At 39.4% G+C, this 19,381-nt stretch overlaps 1 protein-coding gene across 2 annotated transcripts in view; it reads left to right on the forward strand.

Annotated features, from left to right (window-relative positions):
• RELN (reelin) overlaps window positions 1-19,381 on the forward strand; it is a 492,310-nt gene that overhangs the window by 442,254 nt on the left and 30,675 nt on the right. For both annotated transcript variants that reach the window (XR_007403524.1, XM_025449216.2), the window contains exons 47-53: window positions 4,642-4,782; window positions 6,015-6,192; window positions 7,981-8,174; window positions 11,431-11,687; window positions 14,727-14,881; window positions 15,908-16,122; window positions 18,683-18,860. Coding sequence is in view for 1 of the 2 variants with exons in the window: in XM_025449216.2 (XP_025305001.1) it covers window positions 4,642-4,782; window positions 6,015-6,192; window positions 7,981-8,174; window positions 11,431-11,687; window positions 14,727-14,881; window positions 15,908-16,122; window positions 18,683-18,860 (1,318 nt within the window). In the remaining variant the exon portion in view is untranslated. The remainder of the gene's footprint in view (window positions 1-4,641; window positions 4,783-6,014; window positions 6,193-7,980; window positions 8,175-11,430; window positions 11,688-14,726; window positions 14,882-15,907; window positions 16,123-18,682; window positions 18,861-19,381) is intronic.

A 19,381-nucleotide genomic window follows, 5' to 3' on the forward strand; every position in this document is an offset into this window, starting at 1 on the left:
TGGGTTCTATGGTGACTCTGTGTTCAACATTTTGAAAAACAAACAACCTGTTCACAGCAGCCATACCAGTTTACATTCCCACCAGCAGTATATGAAGGTTCAGATTTCTCCACATCCTTGCCAACACTGTTATTGCTATCTCTTTTTGTTATTATTATAGCCACCTAGTGGGTATGAAGTTGCATCTCATTTTGGTTTTGATTTCCATTTTTCTAATAACTAATGATAATGAACATCTTTTCATCCACTTATCAGCCATTTATGCCTCTCCCTTGGAATATTCTCTATTTTTGTCTAACAGAAAAATAGGCTTATGGAGGAAATTTTTTTCTAATATAAAGGCAGGGCCTTTGCTACCAGGGGAAATATAGGACACACTTTGAAGCTAGGTGCATTGCAGAGCCTCTAACTAAATACAGAGGGCCAAGGGCTTCAGCTGTGACATTCACTTGTGGAAGTCAAGATAGATAGACTCGTGTGTACACACAGCAGTGATGCATACAGTCTCCCATAGCTAAGTAACTGCTCATACTTAGGAGTTACAGTAGGGATAGGATGATTTTGTAAAGGTTGAGATAGTTTTGAAGGGTTTACTCATTGAGAATATATTGTAGTAACAAACCAAGAGATTTTTGCCTTCTCTCAGTTGTGTGAGTGAATCAAGGTGACTTAGGACACTGGGCTTCAACGTCTTCATAGGGAGTAAGAGAGTTGGCTATATTTACTAGTCCTGAATATTTTATGTGTTTCTGAGAGTAAAGAAAACATCAAGGAAGAGTGTAGGGGTTCTTTAAAAATTCTGCCTGGTTCTTATCAAAGGTCTTTTTCTCCTGATGATGGTAATGACAATGAGGAGTTCGTAGGTAGACAGAGTAGTCCTGAAAAAAGGTGTAGATACAAAGACTCTGAAATGCATATATAAACCCATTAAAAGGTTTGGAGACAGTGTGGGGAAAGGTTCCTGGAGAGAGCAGTGATGGAAACCATACTAGTGACAGTAACATTTTTTAACTTCATAGCAGTGGATCTTCAATTATTAAACAACACTTATGGAGCACTTACTATGTGTAGTTGATGGACAGGAAATGATATAAATTCAGAAAAAAAGCAAGGGGAGACACTTCAAGGATATGGAAGAGGAGAAATATGCTCTGGGGCCATCTTTCCCCCAACTCCAAGAATCAGCAGCTGGTAGTGGCCGTCATTATAAGGAAACTTCAGGATAAATGATGATACCTGCCAAGGGACTTCACCAAGACACTCATAGGTCTTGGTAAACATGAGCTAATTAATTTTCACAACACCCTTGTGAGGTGGGAAGTAGCACACTCCTAGTTTTACAGATGGGGAAGTGTCAGCACATAAACATAAATGATTTGGCCCCTATACATAGTAAAGTTGTGACAAGGCTGGGAATAAGAAGTCCTGGAAATTCAACTTCCAGACCTTCATTTTTAACTTCTATTCCAATTCATCCCCTTAGTGGAAGCATCTCTTTTTTTCTCTAAAATAATATTGGATAGTGTATTTACCCCTGTTTTATGGGTACGTAATTATAATAAATGTAGTTATTCCCAGGACTATAAAATCCTCACATTTGAGACGAGGCCCTAGAAGTCCCCTAAATTAACCCCCTCATTATTTATGTTAAGTTATTCACCACGGACATAGCACTTACTAGTGCCAGAGTACAGATTAGCGCCCTTAGATATCTTTACTCTTAGTGGCCAACTCTGGTTTGAGATTTGAGTACATTCTACACATGGTCTCCCACTGTTTCCTTTTCTGTGGAATGCCACAGTTGTACAAACTGAACATGTCATGGTTGGAAGTCCCCATAAAAGCTATCAACCCCAACAATGCATCTGGCTCTTAAATCTTCTCTACAAACTCTGTTAAGTGGCTGCCCAGACTGATTAAACACAACCAACATTCAGAAAGCCACCACCTGCTGGGCAGCTCATGCCACCTCTCAATTGCTGGAAGTTGTTCTTCTCCTTTGACAACCATCACATCACTGCCCCCTCCAGCGCTGACCCCCAGTCCCTGCCCACCCACCCTACAAGACATCTCTTATTTGATGCTTCCTGGCCATCTTTATTGCTGTCAACTTACTGTTCTTTCAGTAAATGTGTATGAAGTCCAATGTATAGGTGTCACCACAATCAAATAAGTAAGGAGACTAATCCAACAGAGGAAACTGTACATAAATAAGCCCTCTGAATAAAAAAATGATATTTTGATGGAGCATTATAAAACATTAGAGGAACAAAGATAACTGACCTACCCTCTTTAAGCACTGGAGATACAAAACAATATCCCCTGAAGGAATAAAAATATTTCCTGCCCTTCAGAAGTTCATAGACTCAAAGAAAGAATAATATGTGTTGACTTGTTATTAGAATCCAAGTAATCATGTGCTATGGAAATAGGATATTCCAATATATTATTTATAAGATGTAGCTGCATGTAAACAGGCATAACAATTAATAAATTTCATCATTAAGAATTAACTGAACAGGGGCACCTGGGTGGCTCAGTCAGTTAAGCATCTGACTCTTGATTTCAGCTCAGGTCATGATCTCAAGGGCATGAGATGGAGCCCCAGGTTGGCTCTGAGCTCAGGGAGCAGAGTCTGCTTGTCCCTCTCCCTTCCCCTCTACCCTTCCCCTTCCCTCCCCTGCTCACACTTGTGCACTGTCTCTCTAAAATAAATAAATCAACCTTAAAATTAACAGCACAGCCACTGACTTGCACAACCCCAGGGGAGCATTTTCCCACTGCTGACTGTGAGAATGGTGGCCTCTGGATACCAACTCCCTGCACCTTTTTTTTTTTTTTAAGATTTTATTTGTTAGAGAGAGCAGGCAAGCAGGGGTAGGAGCAGAGGAGGAGGGAGGAGGAAAGAATCTCAAGCAGACTCTGCACTAAGTGCAGAGCTGGACACAGAGCTCGAACTCATGACCCCAAGATCATGACCTGAGCCAAAAGCGAGAGTCAGACACCCAACTGACTGAGCCACCTAGGCATCCCTAACTGCCTGCATCTATAGAGCACCTACTAAGTGCTAGGCACTGGACAATGAGGGTATAATGTTGAGAAAAAGAGATTAATGCTGTTCCTTCATAACTTATTCTTCAGAAGAGGAGGCAGACATTTAAGAAATACATATGCAAATAAATATGACTACAATTGTGATAAATACTATAAAAGGAAAAGAACAGTTTGCTCGGAATAAACGCGATTTTTAGAGGGACCCAAAAGAAGATTTCTCTATGAGGACCTGACGCTGCCTCTGAGACCTGAAGGACACCTAAGGGGTAACCAGGCTGAGAGACGAAGGATATGCAGGCAGAAAATGCGAAAGAGTGTTATGAGCTCTGGGAACTGGGAGGAGGAGCAGTGCTCCTGGATAGCCAGGACGCTGGGCTGGGGGATGGAGTCCAGGAGGAGTTTGGGGTTGAAGTTAAATGCTTCAGGAAGTGATAGGTGGATGTTAAGTAGTCTGCTGGGAGTTGAGGAGGAAGAAGTGTTATGGAAAAACCAATGCATAGATGCTCAGTAAGCAAATAGCAAACTGAACTATGCGTTTTCAGAACAGAGATTTTAGTTCTGTCTATTTCTTTTCTGTTTTCTAAACGTAACATATGTGTTCAATTAGAAAGCATACAACCCTTGCTGTTGTTTGGACTTTTGTCCTGCTCAAAACAAGTATCTCTCAGTCAAGTGACTAATAGTCTCTTAATGACCGAAGTATATGAATCCATAAAACAAAAGTTGCTTTGGCTAATTATTTTGTCTACTGGTGTCTGAATATTCACATTCACTTGAGCCTTGGGCACTGTTTGGATTTACTGCCATCTAGTGTCTCTGAAAATGTAAGTTAGTTTGTGTTTCTGAACAAGACACTTCCCAAAACTGTACAAATTAGCAAATATATTTCTGCTTCTGGAAGGGAGAATCTCTGTTTTGATTTTATCTGTATTGCATTTAAGTTAATATAAAATAAGTCTGGTCCCATTACCCTCTCTCTTCTCTCCATCCAACTATCTGTGGTTTCATTGATCCCTCTGATTTACACTCTTACTGTCTTCTTAAGACTTTCATTGTGAGAATTCCTCATGAACGCTATATGAGGTGGACCAGTATGCCCACTGCACAAAAGTGTCTAGTCTTCAGGAGTGCAGAGGAGTTGAAATTGAGCCCATATCCTGCTTTCCAAGTCAAATGCAGATGGGTTGGGGCAGCTCAAAGACAGGCATCTTTCCCTAATTTGCAAATAGAGCTTAGCATCAGCCCTGATGTCACTCCACAACATTTCCACACAAAATTCAGGGCTTGCTTTTCCCCTGAGGCTAGGCTACTGGCTAAGATTATTTTGAGTTTCTGTTAGTCTGTTTTTACAAGGCTCAGAACGATCATCAGCCCAAAAATATATTCTCAAGCTATTGCAGTGTAGTTTGGTCTGGTGATGTTACTCAAAGTTTTATATAGGCAATCACAAAAATGAATGCTTCACAGAACACGAGTTGGGGTTGTGCCTGCATTTTTGTTACAGCCTTCCATGCACTTGTTCAAATATACCGGAACACATTTTCTTTTCCACCACATCCTTCATTATAATTCTCTTTTTCTCCAAAGGTCCCAAGCAACTCGTTTCCGTTGGCATCAACCAGCTCCTTTTGACAAGCAGCAGACGTGGGCGATAGATAACGTCTACATCGGGGACGGCTGTATAGATATGTGCAGTGGCCATGGACGGTGCATCCAAGGAAGCTGTGTGTAAGTACATTGTTTTTTCTTCCCTCCACAGGAAGTTTCTGACTCCCATTCCAGCCAGGAGATTTTTCAGAAACCGGATTTGTAGTCACTCCAAAGCTGCCTTCAGTTATACATTTTTCTTGAAATCTGACATTAAGCTAACTGTGGAGTTTATGGATAGCATATCTTCCTTCTTGCACGGAGATTGGGAACTAAACAATAGCTGCCTTGTCAAAAGAAAGGTGAACTGTCATTGACTGTGTTTATTTACTTCTGTGTTCTGGTGATACACCTGAGCCCAGAGAAGGACAGTAGAAGAGGTTCGGGAGTTCAGTATATTCTCACCAAAAATAATATGTCACAAGCATTTCTCTCACTTAGGTCTGAATATATGTAATAGATACGTATTACTTGTGGTTGGATTGGTATCCCGTGTGGGTTGCATAAGAAAGTTTTTAAATCCCTGCTTTATTTACCATCCATGGAAAGGCCTAGTATTTTACTTAGAGAACCTTAGCATCTTTGGAAGGATTTAAATAAAATGTGTGTGTGTGTGTGTGTGTGTGTGTGTGTGTGTGTCTTATGTACTACAGGCCTATGTGCTTTATTTTAAAAGATTTTGCTGTTTGATGAGGTAGTATGAATGAAGATGCTGATAGAGAATTCCTACCCCCTTCTCCACTAATCTCTGCATGCCCAGGAGGTCTCTCCTTTGGTTATTGATTCTAGCTCATATCCAGAATGACCTCTGAGACCCCAAAGCCTCCAGTCCTATATTCATATCTCTTCCTATGTTGAACAGAGAGGTCAGTCATTCAGTCAGGGGTGGGAGATGTTATCCAAAGTACCCACTGCTGTCTGGAACATGGCATCTTGGACTCCTAATTGGCCCAAAGCCTCTTTAAAAAGACTTAGTTTCATAGGTTATTAGGACCTACCAGTTCAGTTGGGCAGCTTTTACTTCTCAGCTTTTTAGAGCTGCGTCATGTGGAGACAAGGCTCTAGTAAATTCTTTGAAGTTACTTCTTTCCCTATAAGCCCAAGTCATACATTAGGGATGCCTAGAGGCAGTTACTTCACAGATTGCTTCTAACCTAAAGCACTGTTAAGGGAAGCAGGCGAATGCTGCAGAGCTCTGTGAAGATAAGGAAGCTTTCCTCATCCTGGACAAGGAAGAGTAGCTGGCTTCACTAATTTGAGAACACAATTGTGGAGGTTTTGTTTAATGTTGGCTTTTCCTTTCTTTTTCCTAGCTGTGATGAGCAGTGGGGTGGCCTCTACTGTGATGAGCCCGAGATCTCCCTTCCAACCCAACTCAAAGACAACTTCAATAGAGCGCCATCCAACCAGAACTGGTTGACCGTGAATGGAGGGAAACTCAGTACCGTGTGTGGCGCTGTGGCTTCAGGAATGGCTCTGCATTTCAGCGGGGTGAGTCTGTGGCAGTTGGTTATTTTCTGTCTCCTCTGAGTTTCCCCCAAAAGAGTTGAGTCTCTTTCAGAGTTTAATTGGCAAATCCAAATGCAGAATTAGACGCTCTAAATGCACAATTCTGATGTGAGCTTGCAACTTTATACAAATCAGAAAATAATTATTTCCAACATTTTCCCATCACAAATCAGTTGAGACCATTTCATTGTGCAAAGTAGTGTCAGCACACGTCATATAGATTTGAAAGAGACTTAAATGAATTTCCATCCTGAGAGAGAGGACTTGCCAGGGTGTGAGGGTCTTCCGTATGGATGATATTCTAATGGAAAACTCGTGAACTTGCAACAGATTTGGGATTTAAGGAACCAAAAATCAGGAAAGTGAGCTTTGGTGTTTCCTGAACTTAATTCCTTCTGTAAATTTTCAAAGAAAGAATAATTGTCAATAATGACTAGACATTTTTATTTATAGCAAATTATTTTGTATATGACAACAGCACTGTTAGAAAATGTCTTTGATGGGGGCACCTGGGTGGCTCAGTCAGTTAAGTGGCTTCAGCTCAGGTCATAATCTCAGGATCCTGGAATCGAGTCACACATAGCGCTCTCTGCTCAGCGGGAAGTCTGCTTTTCCCTCTCCCTCTGTGCATGCTCTCTCTCTCTCTCTGTCTCTCAAGTAAATAAATAAAATATATTTTTTTAATTTCTTTGAGAAATGTTATGGTCATTCTAATTGCTGCCAAAGATAAGTGTTTAAAAATAGAATTTTGGGCAGTCCGGGTGACTCAGCAGTTTAGCACCGCCTTCAGCCCAGGGTGTGATCCTGGAGACCCGGGGTCGAGTCCCACGTTGGGCTCCTTGCATGGAGCCTGCTTCTCCCTCTGCCTGTGTCTCTGCCTCTCTCTCTCTCTCTGTGTCTCTCGTGAATAAATAAATAAAATCTTTAAAAAAAATAAAAATAGAATTTCTTCAATACCATAATTAAATACCCTTCATAAGTAATTTAATTTTTAAAAAATTACAAATTCACTGTCAGGTCTTTATTTCTCTACCATTCCCTACCTTAGAATTTGCATTTGTGCCAATAAAGTATATTATTTATAATCAGTATTTTAGCCGACAGTAACAATATAGGATTTCTATAACCCTCAACGCTAAGAATGAAGTGTTTACAATACTCTTCCTAGCTTAGCTAGAACTCCAAGAGGCCTGGTTTTCTGCATGTATTCAACTAAGAAATATCTGCGTATCTATACTAATAAATTCATATAGATGACACTAAAATCAGCTATAAAAGTTTAAATAAAAATCATAACAACTATTGCCTCTAAATAATTAAAGTGTATGAAATCTTTAGATGTAGTCATTTTTAAATTGCATATTAAAATAGTCATCCAACATGCTACTTTTTAAATAGCTACTATCTTTTAAAAAATCTAAAAATGCCTGTGAATAACTGGAAATATTATAATAAGGACAAAGAACGCTACTTTAATTTTGGCTCTTATGTTGCCAAAACAGAAGTGAATCTCCTTAGAATACACCATCCTTCATAAGTTGTTTCTAATGATGAAATTTCAAGGTTTAGCAAATATTTGCTGAATACCTACTATGTGCCAGAGGCCGTGCTGGGAATGAGGATGACAGGAGAGATGATAAGGACACCAGCATTGCAAGACCATGTGACTTGTATTATAAAAGAAACGTGAAAAGGATGGAAGGCAGAGAAAACCTTGAACCAGCAATTATGCTTATCACTGTTGTGTTGGATTCTGCTTTGCTCCCTTAGGGCTGCAGCCGACTGTTGGTCACGGTGGATCTGAACCTCACTAATGCTGAGTTTATCCAATTTTACTTCATGTACGGATGCCTGATTACACCCAACAACCGCAACCAAGGTGTTCTCCTGGAATATTCTGTCAACGGAGGCATTACCTGGAACCTGCTAATGGAAATTTTCTATGATCAGTACAGTAAACCTGGGTTTGTATCCTATCTTATCTTTAATAATATCTTTATCTTTAATAATGAGTATGTTGAGCAAAGATGCTTGGTGAGGTCTGACAGCTTCAGTCACGGGGACTGCGGGGCACCTGGACGTACCCACTGGTAGAGATGCTTCTGAGACTGACGTAAAGATAAGGTTTGTGAGCTGGGTAAACAGCTGGTTTGAGTTTTTATTTTAAGAACAACTAGTTTTTGAACGCCAGAATAAGATAAAAATATGCTATCACAATGCCAGGCATGAATAAACCCAGTGCAAAACCCCACGTGAATTAATGAATAAATGGTAATTAATTTAAACAACATTTTGGGAAAATAGAAACAGGAAGGCAATGTGTTTATTTATTTATTCATTCATTTTTATATAGTGTTCATGCCATTTTAGGGAATTGAGGACTTAGAAATAAACACAAGAAAATGTAAATATCCTTAAGAAGCCTAGAGTCTATTTTTTAATTGCTTCTCTGAAAACCCTCACAGTGGATTTAATAAACATAATGTATGAGTCATTTAAAATTTATATATTCTCAAAGGGCAAAAAGCAATCAATGTGACCAATGAGAAAAGTTTAAAATGTTTCTAAAAGTAAAAGAGCATATTTGTTAAAGTGGAAGGAGGAGAAGAGAGAAGAGGAGAGTGAGAGAGAGAGAGAAAGAAAAAGTTGGAGGAGAGGAGAGAGCAGAGCAGAGGGGACGGGAGGAGAGGGGAAAGGAGTAATGAAAACAACCCAACCAAGAAACATAGAATAATTAAAAGCACCCAAAAAGGAAGATGAAGCATAGATAATCCCTTGGTGCATGGCAAACCAGGCACAGGCTAAAAATTAGGTAAAATTAAAACAATTGGGATGCCTGGGTGGCTCAGTCAGTTAAGCATCTTTGGCTCGGATCGTGTTCTCAGGGTCCTGAGTTTGAGTCCCGCATCAGGCTCCATATTCAGTGAGGAGTATGCTTCTCCCTCTGCCTCTCCACCTAATTGCTCGCTCGCTCTCTCTCTCTCTCTCGCTCTCTCTTTCTCAAATAAATAAATAAAACCTTTAAAAATAAAAACGATTTAAAAATCTTGTAAATGGTCATTTAAATTAAGTATATCAGTTAAGAAGACGTTCAGTTGTGAATGATAGAAAACCCCAAGCAGGGATCCCTGGGTGGCGCAGCAGTTTGGCACCTGCCTTTGGCCCAGGGCACGATCCTGGAGACCCCGGATCAAATCCCACGTTGGGCTCGCGGTGCGTGGAGCCTGCTTCTCCCTCTGCCTATGTCTCTGCCTCTCTCTCTCTCTCTCTCTCTCTGTGTGTGACTATCATAAAATAAATAAAAATTTAAAAAAATAAAGATAACCCCAAGCAATTCAAACAAAAGGTTCTCTCTCTCTCTCTCTCTCTCTTATTATAAATTAGATCCAGAAGAAAATAGCCCAGGGCTGCTACAGTGGCTCCACAAGCATTAGAGACCCAGGTTCCTTCTACCTACCTAATACTTTTGTCACGTTCAGCGCCTGACTAAAAGGGCGACTCTAGGTCTCCCACATTCCTGCCAGCAGGAGAGAGGATGGGCAAAGAAGGTGTGCGCTCTCTCTCTTCTCTCTCTCCTAACGTTGCCCATACTTCCATTCACATTCCAGTAACCAGAACTGCATCACAGAAACACACACACCCAGATGCAAGGGAGTCTGGACATCCCGTCTTTACTCTGGGTGACTGTTCCCCTCGCCAAAAAGATGGGCTCCTATTATGAAGGAAGAAGAGGAAAATAGCAGTTGGGGAAATGCTAGCCACAAACAAACATTTTAAATCCTATGCTTGTATTAAAGTTGTACATCAATAAAGGAATCCACAGAGAAGCTAAGAAGAACACAGTGTTACAATAGTGCAAAAAAAGTGCTCATCTCTTAATAGGAGATCAAAGATATACCAAGTAAACCATTTCCTCAGTCTTTATGGGGGAAGTTATAAAGACTCTCCGGTATGAGTTCCTGAACACTTAGCATACTATACAGAGAGAAGGAAGCTAGGATAGAAGTCTGATCTACTTCAGTTCTCTGAAGGAGAAACAAATTGACCAAAGTAGGAACAGCAGTCATAATTTATTTAAACTTCCAACAGCCTTAGATAAATTTCCACTCCAAAGGTTTGTAAAATGTGGTCAAGGATTTATCAGAGAAAGGAAACTAACTTAGGAAAGAAAAAAAAAATAAAGATCCTTGCTCTGGGTAAAGAAGTATGATTGGATGTCCCTCTAGGAGCAGATAGATTTCTGATATTACTCAATACACTTTAAAATGTTAAACATGCCAAATCAATACAGATAAGTTATAGAAAGATCTTACAAAAAGAGGGCAAGGAGAGATGTAGATGAGCTTTGAAATTGAAATGCATGAGGAAATAAACCTTGGAAAACATGATTTGCCAAAGCATTGTTGGTTTCCAAAGTGCTAGTACCTATCGAGGTAAGGTTCTAGGATTCACAGTATAACTTTCCTTGTATACCCTTTGGTACACAGATTGCATCTTGGTCTTAGGGTACACAAAATGATGGACATAGACTAAAAAAAGTATCTAAAATTCAAGTACTGAAAATCCAACCAAAAGCACCCTATCATCCATCCATTTGAATCGATCTTGATTGGTAGATAAAGACAAAGTCAATGTCAAACCACAGACAACTGATAAAGTAATTACAAAAAACCGGGTAGCTAAGAGCCCAAATGTCCTGCTACAATCCAGTGTCCAAATTCTAAGCGATTTGCTGATACTCATGGGAATAGAATGAAATTGAGGTACCAGGGGAAGGGAAGAGATGAAACCAACCTTGTCTCTGTAGGAGACAGAAAGAAAAGTCAGTCTCGGCTTTTATGTCTGCCACAGCGCGTATCTCTAGGCCTACAGATCCAGAGATGCACCTGGGCAAACAGAAAATTGTAAAGTCCCTTTAAGGCCTGCCCAGGGCCAGTTAGTATAAGTAAGTAGTTCCAGAATTCTTGAATTTGTTCATATTCCATTCCCCCAATTTAGGGGCTCCTGGGCCTTCATAAACTCTAGCCAGTTTATTATGGTTTTTAAAAATTGAATTTTAAACCAATTTTTAATTAAATTTTAAAAATTTTTAGCTGTCTCTCCTGTCCTCCCCCACCCATCATGTGACTTGTAACATCTTACTTCTTGTTGTAAATCTTTTACTCACATGAGACATTTGACACGATTTCCTCCTCTCCCCCCACCATCATTTTCTTATAGATTCGTAAATATCCTTCTCCCTCCTGATGCAAAAGAGATTGCTACTCGCTTCCGCTGGTGGCAGCCAAGGCATGACGGCCTGGATCAGAACGATTGGGCCATCGACAATGTCCTCATCTCGGGCTCTGCCGACCAGAGGACCGTCATGCTGGACACCTTCAGCAGCGCCCCTGTGCCCCAGCATGAGCGCTCCCCCGCAGACGCTGGGCCTGTCGGGAGAATTGCCTTTGACATGTTTATGGAGGATAAGACGTCAGGTACATTTTTCACTAATGTGAAATAAAAACCCAGCAGAAATGTAGTTTAGATTTCAGTCTTTTCAGGGGCCCCTGGTGGCTCATTGGTTGAGCATCTGCTTTTGGCTCAGGTCATGATCCTGGGGTCCTGGGATCGAGTCCCCCATCGGGCTCCTCCTCTCTCTGTGTGTCTTTCATGAATAAACAAAAATCTTTAAGAAAAAAGTTGTAGGTCTTTTCTAAAGAGGAGAATGTGGAGCTGGAGCCTCTTACAGATTCTCAAATGGCATAGAGACTTTGAAAATGGCTTTCACCCTTTCTTTTCTCTCAAACTTCTGGTTAACATTGTAACTAAATCTTTTCTTTCATTCAAGCAGCAAGAATGTTTTAATAAATAGCATTCTATAATAATACCTTTTTTGTTGTTGTTAGAAACTATTCATTTCTAAAAAAAAAAAGAAAAAGAAATTATTCATTTCTATGTTTCCTATTTTCTCCTTTGGGTAGAAAGCCAGCATTTCCTGGTCATTTGTTTTAATATCCAAATACAAGTGTCTTGTTTTGCTACATGTCACATGCCTTTGTGATGGCATTTCATGTTTTAGAGAGTATCCAAAGGTCCTGCTTGTTACTCTTCATTCTTTCTAAAAGTAGAGCAGTGACCCTGGTGAACCAGAAAAGATCTCTCCATGCTATCCTCATTTTTAATTTTTATTTTAATTTTTCATGCAACTATTCTGATCACCTTTTTTAAAAGCAGTGTCTTATGTCAAGTTTGTGGCTTTGTCATGCCACATCCCTGGTTATACTACATAAAACAGTATTCCCAGGCAAAGTAGTCATGTTTAATTATATACCTCATACCAGCTGTTTCAGTGTTATCTGAAATAATTATCTGAAAATCATTTTCTGAAGGTTATTAAGAAGATTTACTTACACAGATCTGGTTCATGACTTTGCTAAATTATTAATTTATTTTTCCCTGTGTGTAACGATTTATCTAAGTGAGTTTATGGTCAGAGAATAATTGAAGCACTGCTTCTGGATGAATAAAAGCAAATACAGATTATTTTTTTTCAAGTACCTAAAATACCAATTTTTACTTTAGGCTTGATTGGTGATGTACAGTTGAAGAATTATAAAACTGGTTTTCTAGAAACCATAATAACTACTTACAGAAATAGATATTTCTGATATTCTGATATTTCAGAAGAGAATGATGAGGTAGTTGATTAGCATAAACCTGCTTTCATCAGCATTGCAGAGTTCTAGCATAAAATATGTGCCCCAGAATAAACTGGCGTGGAGTATTCTTAATGGAATTCAAATTTCTATATACTTTGACTCTTGGGTACTAGATGCAGGATTAAATGTAGCTCCAAAGCCCATGAATCAGGAAGGGATTGGAATTAAAATTAACATGTAATGGTATTGTGGTTGCCATCTGAATCCAGACGTAAACTGCTTGTTCTGTTATATGTGTTAATGATGATGATGTGCCAAAGGACACAACACAAGTGAAGGCTGAGTTTCAATTGCATTGTTTGGTTTCTCCTCTGACTCCCCTGAGGCCATCCACCCCTGTGATTCTCACAGTGGCCCCAAGCCTCTCTTTACCCATTCATTGCCAATTAAATGCTGGAGCTAACCAGGAAACTTCCATAGAAAAGTTGGGCCTATAAAATCAAAATATATCATGAATTAGATGCAACTTACAGATATGTTCCATTCCTAAACTTTCTGGAATAAAATCATAATGTTAAAAACGCCTCTTTCAGAAAAGAAAGGACATCGTGGGCAACATGTGCGTATGTACATGCATGCACTCAAATGTGCGTGATTAAGAAATAGGAGAGACAATAGGAACTACTCTTTGCTGATCAAGTCACAGTCTTGCTGCCTAAGTTTTCCTTAGACTCTCACAAGCTTGTTTTTAGTCACTTCATTGAGGTAAAATTGACATACAAAAAGCTATTGACTGTAATGTATACAACTTGATAAGTTTGGAGAGGAGTATACACCCGTGAAACCATCACCACGATCAAGGTCATTAATTTATCATTCTCCTCCTAAAGTTTCCTTGCATGGCCACCACCACCACCACCACCACCACCACCACCACCACCTTTTTTTTTAACCTTCTTAGCAAATTTTTAATACAGTACAGTATTGGTAACTATAGGTCCTCTGTCACACAGTAGACCTCTGTAATTATTTGCCTTGTATTCCTGAAACTTCATGCCCTTTGACTGACATCTCTTCATGTCTCCTTTTCTCCAGCCCCTAGTAACTGCTATTCTACTCTTTGGTTCTATGAGTTTCACTATTACAATTTTTTTTTAATTACCCAGATGACACCACCAGAATTTGAGTAAAAGTAGCTAAGTCACTTTCCTATCGTATTACTAAAAATCCCTATCCTCTTTAAATCCTGCCTAAAACCTTAAATATCTATCAGAAAAGAATTGGTATGGGGGGGGGGGGCATCCCTGGGTGGTGTAGCGGTTTGGCGCCTGCCTTTGGCCCAGGGCATGATCCTGGAGACCCGGGATCGAATCCCACGTCGGGCCCCCGGTGCATGGAGCCTGCTTCTCCCTCTGCCTGTGTCTCTGCCTCTCTCTCTCTCTCTCTCTCTCTCTCTCTCTCTGTGTGACTATCATAAATAAATAAAAATTAAAAAAAAAAAAGAATTGGTATAGGGGCACTTCTCTGGCTCAGTTGGAAAAGTATGTGAATCTTGATCTTGGAGTCATAAGTTTGAGTCCCATGTTAGGTACAGAGATTACTAAAACTAAACAAATAATTTTTTAAAAAATTGATCTACATGTTTCTTTGTTTTTCATTTATAACACATACAATACACTTTTTTCTAAATGTAAACTTCCCAATATTGAATAGTAGGTATATCTCAACGTCCTAGTATCCATATTCCTAAAATAATGTGTTTTGCCTGTGGATTATGTGTAATGTAAGAGAGATTTTAACTGAAAATAATAAGAGATCTTGCTTAAAGTGAAAATTTGCTTCAAGTAACTTTGCCATAATTTTTGTTTGCTTAAGTGAATGAGCATTGGCTATTCCATGATGATTGCACAGTAGAAAGATTCTGTGACTCCCCTGATGGTGTCATGATTTGTGGTAGCCATGATGGAAGAGAAGTATATGCAGTGACCCATGACCTGACTCCCACTGAAGGCTGGATCATGCAATTCAAGGTGAAATGTTATGATCTTGATTACATAAATAACTATACATTAGAAATATAAAAATTTTAAAAATTGTAAAGACAAAGATCATACAACATTCCATTGACTTAATATATACTTTGAAAAATGAAATGTTTAGGTAACGGACATCTTAATGATTAGAAGTGATTAAAATGATTTTACTTCTGAACGATGCCAAGGTAAAACTTTCATAAGAGTAAATTTGTTTCTGCTCAGGATTAAATAGCAAAATGTAAGATACTAATCATCATATAAATCTAAATCGTTATATGATTTAGCCAATTTCTTCATTTTAGAGAAAATTAAAGCTATTATGGTTATAACTACTTTTTTTTTTTTACAAGAGCATTTTAATGTTTCTGGAGAAAGAAAATTCTAGAAAACGAAGGCATGATTAGCCTTAATGCCAACATCAATTTTGACCAAGATTTTATGTCAACCAATTTTATGTCAACTATTTTATCGTCTGCCTCACTCCCACCATATTAACAATAAATGTTGCACTATGCCTATCTACATCAACAAAGGGTGCTTTGCCTTATTAAAAATACCTTCTTTTATCACTTCATTGCATCTTACTTGTATTTCAAAGTGATTTATGGAGAGTCATAAATTGTACAACAAAATAGTAAACTTGGAAAAGCTATTAGCAATCCTTCTTGGTCGAGCATTCTGCCAAATAGAGTGCCAGGCCATTAGCACAACAAACAACAATTTGTAAGAGTGGGCCCAGGCCTTCCAAGGCAGTCGGCCAGCCATGGCAGCAGTACAGGTTTCTTCTTCTCTCCAAACTCCCTGCACAATATATTTGGCACTTTCTGTAATTTGTCACCTTGGGCAACCACGTCAACTCCCCTGTCCATCAGCAGGACAAATAATGAACCTGAAAATACGGGATGGATGTGGTACAGCATCTATCAGCTGATCAGCAACTTTCTTGTTGCCAAGTCCTTGCAGCAGAAACGTGTAATATGGTTTTAGTGCTTTAACAATCTTTCTTTTCTGTTTATTTAGATCTCTGTTGGATGTAAAGTATCTGAAAAAGTTGCCCAGAATCAAATTCATGTGCAGTATTCTACTGACTTTGGTGTGAGCTGGAATTATCTGGTCCCCCAGTGCTTACCTGCAGACCCAAAATGTTCTGGAAGTGTTTCTCAGCCATCTGTATTCTTTCCAACCAAAGGGTGGAAAAGGATCACCTACCCACTCCCTGAAAGCTTAGTGGGGAAGTAAGTAAAAAGTTAAAATAAATCCTGGTTTCAAGCATCCAGAAGTTCACCAGGGACATTTGTCGAGCCTGAAGTTATGTGTGATTATGGGTAAAATGCTCTCTTCCCCACCCCACCCCCCACCTCTAAAGGTTCTCTGATTGATGACTTCCAAGATGAGCTAACATGAGGAGCCCTCAAGTTTTAATCCTTAGACTTGGGCCTTAGCAGGCCCTTCCATTTCCCATGCTTTAGTCTCTGAACGTGGGGACAGAGCAATAGAGATGGTCTTAGAGCCACACGAAAAGTTGTTACCATATGGACCTTGTAGACTGTGGTCCACCATGCATCACATGCTTTCCATATTACTGCCTTGTCAATCCGTAGATGGTGCCAGGAGCAAATACTAACTGGTCATGCTCTTTGTACAAATCCTAATTCTTCATGTTTTCTGTGTAAGTGTGGTTTGTAAATTTCATTTTTCTCTTACCAAAGCGTTACATTCCGCACCTGCAGTGAAAAGTAATTAGCCTGGAGCAGTGGTGAGCCAAGATGATTAAACTGCTCCCTGAGAAGTCTGTAGATAAGTTAATTTAAAGCAATTTCAAAAGATTTCCCTTTAACTGTAAAATTAGGAGAAAAGACACACTGAAGAAAATGACAGGCATACCTCCACCATAGAGACTGCCTAAATGCAAACCTTCTTATGAAACAGAATTATGGTACATGACTAGAACATATAGAGGCTTTAAATAAGGTGCTCACACTCGGCTTTTCCAGTGTGCCGTAAATAGCATTTACTACGTGATCACTCACTATTTCCTGGAATGAATCTAAAGGGCTTAGTCAATTAACGTGCTAGGAAATAAGATCAGGATACGCTGTAGGTAACAGAAAACCCAATTTCAAATGGACTCAATTAAAAATGAAATGTATTATATCTATAAGAAAAAAAATCCAAAGATTAGTGGACTCTAGGATTGGTTGATTTCACAAGCTCAAAAATGTCTTCCAAGACATTGTTACTTCTTTCTCTTTTAGTCTGATTCTTACTGCATTGTCCACACATCAGTGTCACATTCAGCCCTCATGAACGTAGATGGCTTCCAGAAGACTGGAGCAGAATGCATCTTTCTCTTGGAAGAGAAAGAGAGCTGCTTTTCTTTCAGAGTCAGAGCAACTACCTCCTTGCATCCCATCGGTATAAATTAGCTCAAGAATGCCCATCCCTGGGACACCTGGGTGGCTCAGATTGTTAAGTGTCTGCCTTTGGTTCAGGTCATGATCTAGGGGACCTGGGAATCAAGCCCCACGTCAGGTTCCTAGCTCACTGGAGAGTCTACTTCTCCTTCCTCTTCCTCTCCCCCTGCTCATGCTCTCTCTCTCTCTCTCTCTCTGTCTCTCTCTCTCCCTGTCTCAAATGGATATATAAAATCTTTTTTAAAAAAAATTTTCAAAAGAATGCCCATCCCTGACTCAACCAATAGCTAGGCGAGTTATATTATTCATATGACTCACCTGGGGTGAAATGGATGCTGGGTAGCCACCACAATGTCATTGCTTCATTTTACCCTTTCCATGCTCTCTCTCTTTTTTTTAATAATGAGATATAACTTACATTCAGGAAGATGCACACATCTTAATTAAGTGTGAGTTCTTATCATTGTGTAACCCATTTAAGCACCACGTGAAACAAGATACAGAACATTTACATCACCCCAGAAAGTTTCTTCATGAACTTTGAACTCTTTATACCAAAACAGCACAGCATATTTTTATATAAGGCTAATTATGAGGTTTGTATTTTCCCCTGAAGACAGAGAAGAGCAATGATGAAATCAAAATCTCGGTGAAATTGCCCTTTAAAAAACTCTTTCAAAATTGTTTTCTAATTAGCAGAGTTCTGAGAATATTGATTATCTCTGGGGATTCAGAGTTGCTGTTTCCCAGTCACCTGAGAGCTGTGCTGACAAGTCTCTGTCAAAGGATTTGCTCACCTTCTGTGCAATTTCAGAAATGCAGTTAATGGGTCTAAATGTGACACAGCCATTGGACTTCAGTTCATAAGCAGCTCCATTTATGATAATTACAGATTTGTGTTTTGAAATGTTCCTTTTGGGACACCTGGGTGGCTCAGTGGTTGAGCGTCTGCCTTCGGCTCAGGTTGTAATCCTGGGGTCCTGTAATCGAGTCCCCGCATCCGGCTCCCCATAGGGAGCCTCATTCTCCCTCTGCCCGTGTCTCTGCCTCTCTCTCTCTTTGTCTCTCATGAATAAATAAATAAAATCTAAAAAAGAAAAGAAAATGTTCCTATTGCTTGAAATAGAGATTCCACTGAATTTTCATTTTGTTTTACAAATTTGTTCACATATCATAAAATTTAAATGAAACTGGCTTTAAACTTCCATTACTAGGAATAGATAATTATGGTCAGAAGATATTTTTTATTTATCCATTGCATCCTGCCAGAGTGTCTTAAATGTTTTTTTTTTTCCCTTGAGTACTGAATGTACACATAGGAAAATGGACCTGAATAAAGTTAACTTTTGTTCTCACTCCTTTGCTTTTTTGTTGTCAACAGTCCAGTAAGATTAAGGTTCTATCAGAAGTACTCAGATGTGCAGTGGGCAATCGATAATTTCTACCTGGGCCCTGGATGCGTGGACAACTGTAGGGGCCATGGAGATTGCTTAAAGGAACAGTGCATCTGTGATCCGGGATACTCTGGGCCTAACTGCTACTTGACTCACACTCTGAAGGTAATGTTAAAGCCCCGAAGGAAGCATTTACTCACACTACTACTTTATCACAGCACTCTTTGGGGGCCCCAGTAAATAAATCCTTTGGATTGGCAAAAGAATATGTCTTAGGTTTCGTAGATACAAAAATATTTGGATCAAGTCTGGTATAATTTACTCAGTTTAAAAATAAACCAGGGGCACCTGTGTGGCTCAGTAAGTTAAGCATCTGACTTTGGCTTAGGTCATGATCTCAGGGTCCTGGGATCAAGCCCTGCGTCTGGCTCATTACTCAGTGAGGAGTCTGTTTCTCCTTCTCCCTCTCCCTCTGCCCCTCCCCTAGGCTCATACTCTCTCTCAAATAAATAAAGAAAATCTTTGTTAAAAATAATAATAATAAATAATAAAATAAGCCAGACTGTATTGATTAAAGAACATATATACTCTGCTTTTTAAAAACAGACTCTGAATTTGAAATCAATATTAAGTCCTTTTTACTTCACTTTTTCAGTAGATGTACTTTTGAAGGAAGATGCTGATGT

Source organism: Canis lupus, chromosome 18 (genome assembly GCF_003254725.2).
Source record: "Canis lupus dingo isolate Sandy chromosome 18, ASM325472v2, whole genome shotgun sequence".
Taxonomy (NCBI): domain Eukaryota; kingdom Metazoa; phylum Chordata; class Mammalia; order Carnivora; family Canidae; genus Canis; species Canis lupus.